The sequence below is a fragment of the Medicago truncatula genome, chromosome 3 (assembly GCF_003473485.1).
Source record: "Medicago truncatula cultivar Jemalong A17 chromosome 3, MtrunA17r5.0-ANR, whole genome shotgun sequence".
Classification (NCBI taxonomy): Eukaryota; Viridiplantae; Streptophyta; class Magnoliopsida; order Fabales; family Fabaceae; genus Medicago; species Medicago truncatula.
In genome coordinates, this window is record NC_053044.1 from 44,076,414 (window position 1) to 44,089,099 (window position 12,686).

General features: G+C 32.6%; 2 protein-coding genes across 2 annotated transcripts; one reads left to right on the forward strand and one right to left on the reverse strand.

Annotated features, from left to right (window-relative positions):
* Positions 1-1,412: 1,412 nt before the first annotated feature.
* On the reverse strand, positions 1,413-7,558 carry LOC25489734 (TOM1-like protein 3). Its single transcript, XM_013605889.3, has 10 exons — positions 7,372-7,558; positions 6,964-7,106; positions 5,930-6,008; positions 5,441-5,539; positions 5,210-5,323; positions 4,660-4,805; positions 3,564-3,645; positions 2,671-2,756; positions 2,401-2,592; positions 1,413-2,268 (listed from the first exon to the last, which is right to left on the reverse strand). Exons 2-10 carry the CDS (start codon positions 7,071-7,073, stop codon positions 1,653-1,655), a joined length of 1,524 nt encoding a protein of 507 aa, XP_013461343.1. The 5' UTR covers positions 7,074-7,106; positions 7,372-7,558; the 3' UTR covers positions 1,413-1,652.
* A 4,267-nt stretch (positions 7,559-11,825) lies between these two features.
* LOC25489735 (pentatricopeptide repeat-containing protein At3g61520, mitochondrial-like) lies at positions 11,826-12,673 on the forward strand. Its single transcript, XM_024778996.1, has 2 exons — positions 11,826-12,062; positions 12,182-12,673. Exons 1-2 carry the CDS (start codon positions 11,826-11,828, stop codon positions 12,671-12,673), a joined length of 729 nt encoding a protein of 242 aa, XP_024634764.1.
* Positions 12,674-12,686: the final 13 nt, after the last annotated feature.

Below are 12,686 nucleotides of genomic sequence, written 5' to 3' on the forward strand. Positions count from 1 at the left end.
TTTTGCATGGGGTAAACTTAATTTACCTTAGAAGTTGGAACCCTCACTCTCATGCACCACCAATAAATTTAGCTAGTACGGAAAATAGTTAGGTTTGCATGAACCTAGCAATATTGTCGTCAGCTGTTTGTAGGAACTAATTGCAAATTGTTAGAGATGATAGCACAAACACACGAAGGTTCCTACTCTAACTTTATACTTCACACACAGATCTTATTTTCCTATATAATGAATGTATATATATACACTACCTCGTAAATTATTATGCAATCTCACTACTCATCATCACATTAATTCTATCATCAGATCAAGCAAAACCCTCATTTGATCTTGATTGATCATGGAAAAGAAAACGGGAATGGGAATGGAAATGGCGCACCAATCTAAGTCAGCAGCAGACAAGAACTTCAGAAAATTTAGCTCATTCCCTCCGGTTAGAGGAAGCATCAAGAGGAGAATGTTCATGTCCATGTTTGGAAAAATAAAGTACACCCTCTGCCACCCCATCCTGTTCAGAAGTTAGGCATCCTCCTGATTTATTTATAAATTAATAACGATATGCCACATATATAAATTATGGTGTATCTATATATATCTATATGAAAAATAATAATATAGTGTACTAATTAGTAAATTTAACTACCTTCTGTTTTTTAGTCTTATGTAACAGATCCTCAAGAAAGATGTAATATTGTTGTTACTTATTAAATAAAGTTATGAATTATCAAAAATAAATAACAGTTACGATGCTTTTCATGTATTTTGAATTAGATTAGAAGTAATATACCTTCCTTCACATACATACCTTTTATGTTCATTGCAGTTAGCTTTTGTCGCCACTCATATTGTATCTTATATTATTGAAAAGCCTGCAACGAGACAGACAGTAAATTTTAATTTAATTTAGTTGTTTTTGTCACCACTTATGTGAAAGCATGGACTTCGACAGTACAGCAGACAAAGAAGTTTCCCTGCATCGTTGTGCAAGTGATTGAGATGCAAGGTACCTTCCATTCCCTAGGGCATGATTGGGTTAAATTGAAAAATAATTGAATGTTACAGAAATTAGAATTGAGGATGAGCCATGAAGAGACATGGGATGCGACACGGGTATTCAACTTCATGTTGTCTAGAGGTAGCACCAATTGTAGCTTCTTCAGTGAGTACAGCCTTCTGGGTGAGGAGGTAGACACTGATAAATGCATAATCCTGGTCCGGCAATCGTTGCAACTGGTTATCTTCCATTAATACTGACGGTTGAGCAACTTGCTACTCTTAGGCATGAACAGCCGTTCTAATTTGTTGATCAGCACACACTCTGAGTAGTTGAACCATAGAGCTATGCAAGAGCTGAAATTTTCCACGAGTAAAATCCACTCCCTGTTTGCAACCAGATTATTTGAAGAAAACACTGATGCTTAAGAGATAGGATATTATTGAAAACACAAGTCAATAAAATAGGTATGAACCATATACATATGGGTATATGCAATATATCTAACAGCGTTTTAAATGTGAACTAAGTACACACATGGATGGACATGTCCGAATGCTTCCTAAACACAACCACAAAATGGACGCCTCAAGCTAAACCAAATGAACATTCACAATTCATAAACTCCAACATAAGCAACAAGAAAAGGGTATTTATCTCAATATGACCTATTATTGGGTTTGGAGGATGAAGAGGTTTTCGATTTTGCAAAATCAACTAGATCTTTGAAAAGGGCATCTTCTGGCTTCTGTTCTTTGGTTGGGGTGGATGAATTCAGAGAGAGATTTTGAGTTTGTCCCAGCAAGCTGTCAGTAGACGAACTTGATCCATTACTTGAATGAGATGAACCTTGTTGCTCAAAAAACTGTTGTCTTTGATTATACTTTGAAGGTGGGGGTGGAATCACGACAGGAGCTTGTGTATCCCAGGGAGCTGGAGGCAGCGGTTCAGAAGTCTTCATGGGAGATGGCTCATCATATATAGGCTGTCTGCTATAAATTGGTGATGAGGTAGTAGTGGCATGAGGATGGGTTGAAGACTCTGTAGGAATAGCAGATGAGGTAGGATTAGGGCTAGAATGAAGAGGAGCTGCAAATGAAGTTGGTTCTGAGTTTTCAAGGGATCCTTCTGCCTTGTATGCATCACCACTAAGATAGTCAACCATGCTAGTACCAGAGTAGACTGGCATCCTTGATGCTGGTGGTGGGGGAATAAGCGAGTTCATCCTCACTGACTCTGGTTTCCGATTCTGTGTATGAGTATCTCGTGAAGACCTGAAATTACAGTATTGAAATCATTACAACTACTGTAAAATCGCTAAAGCTACGAAACCAAGAAGAAATAGCAAGATGAAGCAACAATAAACAGCATTTATTTTAATATAACACGAGAACTTTTGGGTTCACCTATGGGCTAATTGACCAAAATCATCTTCTGACTCATCATCTTCATGGTTTACATGTACAAGTGGCAAAACTGGAGTATCTACTTCTCTTGCACCTGAATTAGCAGTTCCTTTCGCAATATTGTCATGTTGAAGGAGTACTCGCTGAAGGCTGTCATTCAGTGCCAATCCCAGACCTAAAAGCTCCTCATCCCTAAAATAAAGCAACTCAATCAACCATTACTGGTGTTATTAATTACAAAGTATAGACTTTAGTCATTAAAAAACTTACGCAGTACTGTTCACAAGAAGCATGACACGTTTCTGGTAAGAACGGCACTGGTCAACAAGATCAACAATCACTTCCTCCTTCACGCCCTGACATATTTTGTCCAGAATATTGAGAAACAGCAACTTACAGTGACAGTTTTGTACTGGATAAAAACATTTAATATCAAGTTTGTATATATACTCATATCTTAGTCCTGCATTTTGCAAGGAACGTTTTCATAGATCGAATATTGTATTACGGGAAGATTGAAGGAACAGAATTTTACTAGAGAACTCCTTCATGTGTAGGAGCCAACAGGCATTAAGGGAAAGATTGAAGCAACATAATTTTATTAAAGAACTCCTTTGTGTGCAACTTTATCAAGATTCGAGAGTGGCCAACCTCTCCTAACAATTCTGAGTCACATAATTACATACTGATTACTTTAATTCCTAATTATAGACCTCACCTCCTAACCCCTTCACTTACTAAGGGTATGTTTAGGAGTTGGATTTTAGAGAGAACGACTTCGGAGAGAAGTCCTGACTAAAAAACAATCACTGAAACAAATAATTAAAGGCATATCTATCAAGAAACTCAAAGGAATCTAACCAAAAAGACACATTTCAGCAGAGCCAGCATAGAAAGAAAAAAAACATGATTCTTAAACTATTAACTAGAATCTCTCCAATCTCACACCAACCAGCTTACATTAATTTTGCTAAAATGGGATAAATCCCAGATCCAGAATTCCATAATGCACTGCACAACACATTGACTGGCAGAAAATGAAAACATGGATGCCAAACTACAGCAGCTTTAAAGTTCAAACATAAATTCCCTATAAACAATAAAAACTAAACTGAGGTATGCGATTGAACATAAATGGAACAATAATGAAAAGATGATATCACCTCGGGGTCTTTCGGATTCAAAGCACTGAGCATTTCCGTCAAAACATCAGCCAGCCCTTGAGCATTTTTAATCTCTAGTACACTGATAATAAAAGAAATAGTGTGAGAGAGACAGAGAGAGAGAGAGAGAGAGAGATAAAGTAAAACTGGTGGATCTTTTTTACAAATGAATAACTTCGACAGGAGGAAGAAGAGTACAAAAAACAAACTGGAAAAAAAATAACAAAGACAACATTAGCAAGCGCAAGGAAATTCCAAAAACCCTGTGCTAAATGAACCCTTAAGGTGGACCAATAACAAGGGGATTTAACACTGCTAAATGCACCATGCCGATATGAGGGTTGAACCCTTAAGATTACCCCATGTGGAACCTAAACACCCTTACTGTTCAACACATGAATCCAAAGAAGAAGAAGAAAAAACAATAACCACCATCACATGCCTAAGTAATTAATATGAACATTTTCTGGTTAGATCTTACTTTGAATTGATTAAAAAAAGCTTAGCTCCAAAATATCATTCTATTATTAGACAGGAGAAATATTGAAAGGCAGACACTCATAATTATGGAGGAAATGAAACATGGACATCATAATCAATCAAATATACAACAAATATGCTGCCTGTAGACAATTGTGAGAAATTCCAACTCTTCGAAGAAAAAATCAATTATGCTCTCCATTCAATATTTAACTTGGTAGGAAAACTTAAAAACAAAACAAAAAAGTAAAGGCAAAGAGATACATAATTGTAAACAATGTCTGATAAAATTCTATATGATTAAATACTGCAGATAAGCATGTAAACATGTAGGTTGTAACCGCTATGGAATCTGCATATTATATCTCATAGTAAATGGAAAATATGAAAACAAACAATTTAGAGAAACTAATGTTACAAAGCAGAGAACATGTGCAAGGACATGTAAGTGGAAAATATAAAAACCAACAGTTGATTATATCTGAGTTTTATAAAATGGGGGTCCTTAAATACCCTGTTATTATCAATATATAATGTGACATGCACAATAACACCATTAGCCCCACACAACAAACACAAAAATTTGAACAAGTGTATGATGGAGTGCAAAGAGCACCTAAGGTCAGATGCATCTGACTGAAGAGAAGCCTGAATAGCAGCATCATCAAATTCTGCAGCAGAATTAACAATCGGCTGAGTTTGAGGAGGTGTGAAGAATGGCACACTATTTTCTTCTCTTGGTGGAAATTCAACTCCAGCGGCCTGTTAATCCAAAAAGCAACAAATCAATGAGATGTCAGTTTTGAGTAGTAAATTTTCTATATTGTGTTTGGGGGGAAGGTTCGATTGTCATTTACCAAAAAGTCAATAATGCAAGTACACAATTGTATGCACTTGTACAATTAATGGTTAACCAGCTTACTAAAAATACCAGAAATACACAATGATGACCACAGGCTAAGCTGGTGATGGATAAATGCAATGCAACAAATACAAAAATCTGCTTCAGACTGGTAGAAAGTATTAACTTGACCAGTATGTAAACAGCAACATTTATCACAGGATAAATATACATCAATAGAAATGTCAGTGCAAATCATTTAAGAATATGATCAATGCATGTAAGTAATCTTAGAAAATAAATTAATGTAGATATGAGCCATCACCTTTAGTTCATTATATGCTGCATAGTATTGGGGGAAAACTCCGCTTGGGCCACCAAAAGCTTCTTGCCATGCATCAATTAAAATCAGTATCTTTTCCCTCACACTTAAGTCCGGCTGAGCAATTAGATTAAAATATTGCAGCGGTGATTAAGAAATTATTCCTCCTCAAAAATTTAGTTGCAGAAAGGCATTGGTGAAAATAAATATCTAGTGTCAAAAATCAATACATACCCGCTTCTTCACTATCTTAACCATTTCATGTAATATATCACGCTCAATGATCTGCTGAAATACACTTTCACCACAATTTTTAGTAAGGGTCTCCAGTACCTACATAAAATACGAAGTATACATGTCAGGTAATCACTATTTTTCAATACCTCCTGCACGAATATTTCCAAATTCACCTAATATTATTTATTAACCATTGAACAGTAAAAAAAATTACTATGAGGATTTTTAATAACACATGAATAAACCCAAGAGTAATTCTAGTAGTAGTAATACATCCTTCATTATTAGTTTATTCTCTAAAAATTCATTTTAGTTGCCTCGTAAAAAGATAATTTTTTAAAGAGTATTTTAACTTTGTAGAGAATGGACCAGTAATATAAAGTGTGTTAAAAGAGTAAATGTTTCTATTATTTCTCTTTAACCCATTATATCCAAATAGATGAAATATTTGATAATTATCCAAGATTAAAAGAATATAACACTGACAAAAAGAGCCAGCAGCTGTATTTTGGGATTTTTACTGCCTAAGCGCTTCTTAATTATCTTCAATGCATCCTTTGCTTGCCTGCAAATATAATTAGATCAGAAGAGATGATTAGGAAAATTTTGATAATTGAATACCCATGAGAAATATTAAAACAAGGATAAATCACATCAACATTACTTGAGATCCAAAACTACAAAGAAAAAAAAGAATAAATTCAAAAATGGTTTCATTTTACGTCTAGTCTTCCTATTTTCATAAAATTTAGGTTTTAGTCTCCCTATTTCTAAATGCAACAATATTATGTCCATAGTATTAAAATTGATGGAATTAAATTCCTCATCTACTGCTGACATGACTATTGGTGTTCAAGTGACATTACTGTTTAATATGATACAACAATCAAAGTATTTTTCCAACAGGCGGAGTTAGCTACATTGCTCCCACGCCGCCTTAATATCTTATCACTAAATCATGCCTAATGTAGATCATGTACTTTCAAAGCCTTCTTAATTGGTTTGACCCTTTTTTCAATCTCCCTCTACCTAACTATTGGATTACTCTCCACCTGACCTACCCTCCACAATCGTACTCCAATCTATCTTCTCCGCACATGTCCAAAAAAAAAGTACTCTCAAAATGTGATACATTAATAGTGGTCCCATCCCATCGATCCCCTTTTCAAGAATTTCAACAAAACCCCTAGGGCCTGTGCATATGGTAGTATAGTACTCCTTAAATGCAAAAGAAATGGGATATCAACAGTAAAGAAATTTTTTAATCACATATAGTTCAATCCATAACATAGCAAGCTTGAAAGTTGGAAAAACGATAAATGATGTACATATGCACATTAAAAGGATAGTTATGTCATATCTAGCATGGACACCTCTTATGAAAGCCGTGTCTGGTGTCCTACACCGAAACATGTGATTGCGTTCAAATGATTCATTTTTCTCAAGTTATTATTGGTGTCTGCATATAAATTTTTAAACAATCTAAGCAACAGAGAGCAAGCAATGTGAACTAACAATACCTAGGGTCCATGTTGATGATATCACATAATTCAATGTTGATAGCCCAATCAGGACCAATGAGCAAATCACTGGTTGCTCTCTCAGCACACGCAGCAGCATTATTAGCCATATCGTCTCCAATGAATCAAATCCTTTACAAAACCTAAATCAAAATCAAGAATATCAATTACAAAATCCACTCATAATTAAGCTATAAAAAAATATATATAAATTAATGAAGAATTAAAAATAGGAAAATAAACAGAGTCAACTCAATAAGAATAGAGGATCGTGTATGAATAGATCGAATTTGAGTGATGGATGAGAGAGTAAGTAAACCTAAAACCTCTTTCTTAACAACAATAGCAGAGAATGAACGATCGATGATAGAATAGAAGGGAACGAAGATGAGAGGGATGTTACTTTACCTTAGCTGTGAAAATAGAGAAAAAGAGGGAGAATTGAAAATCCGAATTGCGAAGCGATTTCGATCGAATTAGAAAGAAAGAAAACAAGTGAGATGAGAATTTTAGAGAAGAGAATAATGAAAAGCACTCAATTGAAGACCGACTTTTCTTTCTTTATTTGTTGCTTCTGGATACATTAGAACGCTTTTTCCTCGCAATCCCCTCCCTTTTTTATTTTTTGTAAAATTTTATTACCATCTACGTCTCCTCTTCGTATTTGTAAAAATCAAAATATACTAATATTTTTATTTAAAATAAATATTCAATTTATTTTCTCACAACTTTTTTAGGATCTAATTTAGTATCTAAAAAAAATACAATGTAATAAAAAATTATATATATATAATATTTAGATTAGTCTCCGACATTCTTATGTTAAGAACAAACTAGCTCTAACTCGTTATAATATAGTGACTAATTTGACCCCAAAATAAAAATGTCAATAATTAATTTGATAATATATTTTGTTGGATAGTAAATTTGGCCACTTTATAAAAAAATACCACGAAAATCTTATGATAGATTAAATTTAAATATTTAGTTTTTTATTTATTGTATTTCAATTTTATGTTAAATATTTTGTTTCAATTTACTTCCTCTAAAATCAAATATAACTGGTTCATCTTTTTGAAAATGAAATATTAGAAAGAGTTAAGTCCAAATTTTTGAAAATGAATATAAATCTTTTTATAATTGTTCTTTAAACTTTTAGGTTTTTTCTTCCTTGAATTCCGTGCATCATCTTTTCACTCTAAATCTTTTTCATCAAATATGATACTTAAAAGGAGATCATATTAAAGTAAGCATATAACAAGTAATTATTTCCATACAAACTTTGATTTTTTTTTTTAAAACTTAATTCTAAATTTTGCAGAGTCTTGATCAACACAGCCTATTTTTAGCTATTCAAGTCCTTGTAAAATTTTCCTTAATGTCATTTTATTCGATAGTAACAAGAATCATTTATTTTTTTGGTCATGTTAACAAATGTTTTTATGAGTGTAACAAAAAAAAAAAATCTTATGACAATTGTTAAGGAATAAAAAAAGAAAAAAATTCATTTAAATAGTTTTTTTATTACGTAACATATTTTTAAAGAGTTTTTTTTTTTTGAGAGAATATTTTTAAAGAGTTGATGACATCAATTCTTTGACATTTTCCATTATTTAAAAAAAGAATAAATAAGTAAAAAAAAAAAAAAAAACTCGTTGTTATTTGGGCAGGTTTCCTATTTTGACTTTGGTCACGGACGGAAGAAACTATACAAAGTCGCAAGCGCGTTTTGCATTCTTTGTTTTGTTTCTTTGGGGTCAAAGCCAAGACTCGATAGGATTGGCCATTTGGAATCACACGGGGCTTCCATTGCCATTTTGAAAGGTCAATGACAGTCGTACTTATTCTTGGCTCCGAATTTTTTAATGTCATCTAACTTCAAGAAACTCCCTCCGTTTTTAAATATACGCAAAAATTACTTTTTAAGTTCATTCAATTAACGATTTATGTGGTTCATATTATTGACCACATCATACATCATTAGTTGAATGAATCTAAAAAGTTATTTTTGCTTATATTTAAAAACGGAAGGAGTATTATATTTTGGTGTACATTTTTTATTCTGAAAACACACCGTAATAATTAGGGTCTTGTTATCAAATGTCCTGAAACACTCTTTAAACATTATAAATTAAATAATTATTTCATAAAATATAAAATTTTCAATTTTTAATGAATTTTATTATACAAACTTTCACAAAAAGTTGTTATTTAAAATCCTTAACTGGTACATTGGAGGCCTGGTTAAGATTTCCCTTTTGTTAATAACATACTAATATAGTTAAGGATTTTGCTAACGAGCATCCTAAGGACATTCTTTAAGGATTCTCAATTAAAAAAATATTTATTGAAAAAATCTAATGTTCTAATTTCTGATACATTAAATGCACAAGTTTTTATAAAATCTTATTATCTAAAGTTTTTAAAGAATGCCCTTAGAGCACTCATTAGCATTTCTCTATAGTTCCTTAAAAAAACATTTCCCTATAGTTTAATAAGGTTAATTTATTCGTTGTTAAATTCAAATTTGTTTAATTATTCTTAAATTTTTAAATGATTTTTTTAGTCAATAAGTTTTGAACATTAATAAAGTTCCTATGCAAAAAATAAACTCAAATTTCGATTTCTAAATTTAGATTTTTATTACTTTCATCTTGAAGCTTTGAGATACTAAAGTGTTCGTATTTAATTCACTCAATGTTAAAATATTCTTATTTTTTTAAAAGGGTTAAATATGTTTTTGGTCCCTATAAATATGTCAATTTTTCGTTTTAGTTCCTCTAAAATTTTCATTCAACTTTTAATCCCTATAAAATTTTCAATCACTACTTTTGGTCTCTATTTTTAATTTAATTTTTGTATTTTTTAATAAAATTGTGCAGAAATGTGTAAAATATTGTAAAAAAAATTAGAATTTTTTAAAAGAACACAAATTAAATATGAATTTTTAACTGTAAAAAATATAAAAATTTATATTAAATTCATGTTTGTTAAAAAATTCTAATTTTTTTTTTGAGTGATTCTTATAATATTTTGAATTATTCTGGAAAATTTTATTAAAAAATATGAATTCTACATATGAGTTTACTTTAAAAGAGGGACCAAAAGCGAAGATTGAAAATTTTATAGGGACTAAAAGTTGAAGGAAAATTTTAGAGGAACTAAAACGAAAAGTTGACATATTTATAGGGACTAAAAGCATATTTAACCCTTTTTAAAAAGAGTTTTTTATAATATTCTAAAGGCTAAAACGCACTTTTTACCCATTAAGTTTGCAAAAGTTGCAATTTTGGCACCTTATTAAAAAAAATGGCAAAAGTGATCCCCTATGTCTACCCCCTTTTGCAAAATGTCAATTTTGACTCAGTCAACCCTATGTGGCACGCCACCTGTGTATTTATTTTTATTTTTAATCATTTTTAATAACTATTTTCCACGCGTATTATTGCAGAATTAAAATAAATAAAAATGGAGCAAAAAGGGATTGGCACGTGCAAGCTTTCCAACGGTCCTTATACCAATTCCTTCATCTTCTCTTTCCAAACAAAATCAAATGGAGATTTGATTTTGTTTGGAGATGAAGGTTTGGAAGAGGAAGATGAAGATTTGATTTTGTTTGGAAAGAGAAGATGAAGGAATTGGTATAAGGACCGTTGGAAAGCTTGCACATGCCAATCCTTTTTTGCTCCATTTTTAATTTTTTTTTAATTCTGCAATAATACGCGTGGAAAATAGTTATTAAAAATAAAAATAAATACACAGGTGGCGTGCCACATAGGGTTGACTGAGTCAAAATTGACGTTTTGCAAAAGGGGGTAGACATAGGGGATCACTTTTGCTATTTTTTTTAATAGGGGGCCAAAATTGCAACTTTTGCAAACTTAGGGGGTAAAAAGTGCACTTTAGCCTATTCTAAACATGTTTTCAAAAATCTAAAAGTTTAAAGATAATTAAACAAACTTGAATTCAAAAAGACTAAAATTGTGTGCTAGAAAAATTTAGCAATACACAAACATACTTCTTTTTTATCAAACAACTTAGTCGCCTAGAACTTCCACCCATTAATATGAATAAATGGAGAATATGGAGTTTGAATTCAACCATTACATAATAATGTCCATATCAATTGAGTTATATGTAATACTTCATAAACACCTTTATCTTTTTGTGTTAGTAAGTAGCACATTGCTTAAAAAATTCACTCATTAGGTAAATAAATAAGGAATCTAATGTTCGAATATTTGTCTTTGCATACTACAACATTCATGTCAACTGAGTTATGTTAACGGAAATATAACATATTGTTTTTTATATATATTTTTGATCAAGTAGTCTGATGACTAAAAATTCACAATTAAGATGAATAATTAAAGTGTTTGAGATTCAAATTTCAATCTCTCTATATATTATACAAGAGTAATGCTAACAACACTCACTTTTCAACACACTCTCTAACACTTACATTTTTATTGGCTTAAATCATGGTGGATCCCATATTTTAGAAATGAGTTTAATTCAAAGTGGTAGGTCATACGATGGTTTCATCCAATAAAAAAATGAGTGTTGAAGTGAGTGTTAAAAAAAAGGATCTCCATAACATTGTCCATTATACAATGTTTCTTACCAACCGAGTTAATAACATTTTCTTTTTTCATTATTAGGGTGAAAAACTAAATATAATAAAAACTTATCTAATCATTTATTTTATTTAAAAATATTCAAATTTTCAAACAATGAAATGCAAGTGTTTTGATTCCCTCCGGTCCACATCACATCACTCTGTTCAACTTCAAACACCACTGTCCTTTTCTCCCTCACCGCTACACTTTTGTCTTCCATTCCCACCCAGTTCGATAACGACAATGCTTCGCCTCTTATCATCATCCTCAGCCGCTCTCAGACGCAGGACCTTTGCTCTACCCTTTTTGCACCAACAAACTCCCACTCATATCTCCACTAATGATTCCAACCTCAAATTCATCTCTTCTCACTCTCAACGACAATCTCTCACCAATGCACCACCACCCATGTCAGACGAATCACTTATTCTTTTCAACCGCTTCCTCCCATCGTTGAAAAGTACCGAGAGTTACAACTCGGTGTGACAGTCTTTGCTCCAACTTTCTTTGATTGAAGTTTTCCGCCACGTGCTCGACAGAATGCCTGAACCGGATTCCAACTTCCTCCTGATGGTGTCACTGGTGAAATTGTTTTTAAGGTGTTGGCGAGGAGTAGCAGCTCCAAAAGAGGGTTTACTGATGATGACATTGTGGGGTTGGTTACTAAACTTGGTGAACATGGAGTTTTCCCTGATATGTTTCAGCTTATGGATTTCATATCCGTACTGTGTTATAAGCGGAAGAATTGTGTAGCTTGGGAGCTTTTACGTGCTGTGAAGAAATTAGGTGGTACAGTTGAAGCTACATCTTGCAATGTCTTGTTGAGAGGGTTGGGAAGTCAAAACGATATTCGGAGCATGTATAAATTGTTGGCAGAAATGGATGAAATGGAAATAAGGCCCAATGTCTTAACGTTTGACATTCTTATTGATCATTTGTGCAAGGCTAGGAGGACCGATGAGGCATTGGGGGTGTTCGATAAATTGAGAGGTAAAGCAGAAAGAAATTGGGTTGGTGTTGAACCTCATGTCATCTTGTATAACACTTTGGTTAAGGGACTTTGCAAAGCTGGGAGGGAAGAAGATTGTTGAGTTTGTTGGAAGA

Coding starts and splice junctions, on each gene's coding strand:
- LOC25489735 (XM_024778996.1), top strand. CDS start 11,826: ATGCTTCGCCTCTTATCATCATCCTCAGCCGCTCTCAGACGCAGGACC. Junction 12,063..12,181: donor GTACCGAGAGTTACAACTCG/GTGTGACAGTCT, acceptor ATTGTTTTTAAG/GTGTTGGCGAGGAGTAGCAG.
- LOC25489734 (XM_013605889.3), bottom strand. CDS start 7,073: ATGGCTAATAATGCTGCTGCGTGTGCTGAGAGAGCAACCAGTGATTTG. Junction 3,646..4,659: donor TCAGATGCATCTGACCTTAG/GTGCTCTTTGCA, acceptor TTTTATTATCAG/TGTACTAGAGATTAAAAATG. Junction 2,269..2,400: donor TTTGGTCAATTAGCCCATAG/GTGAACCCAAAA, acceptor CTGTAATTTCAG/GTCTTCACGAGATACTCATA.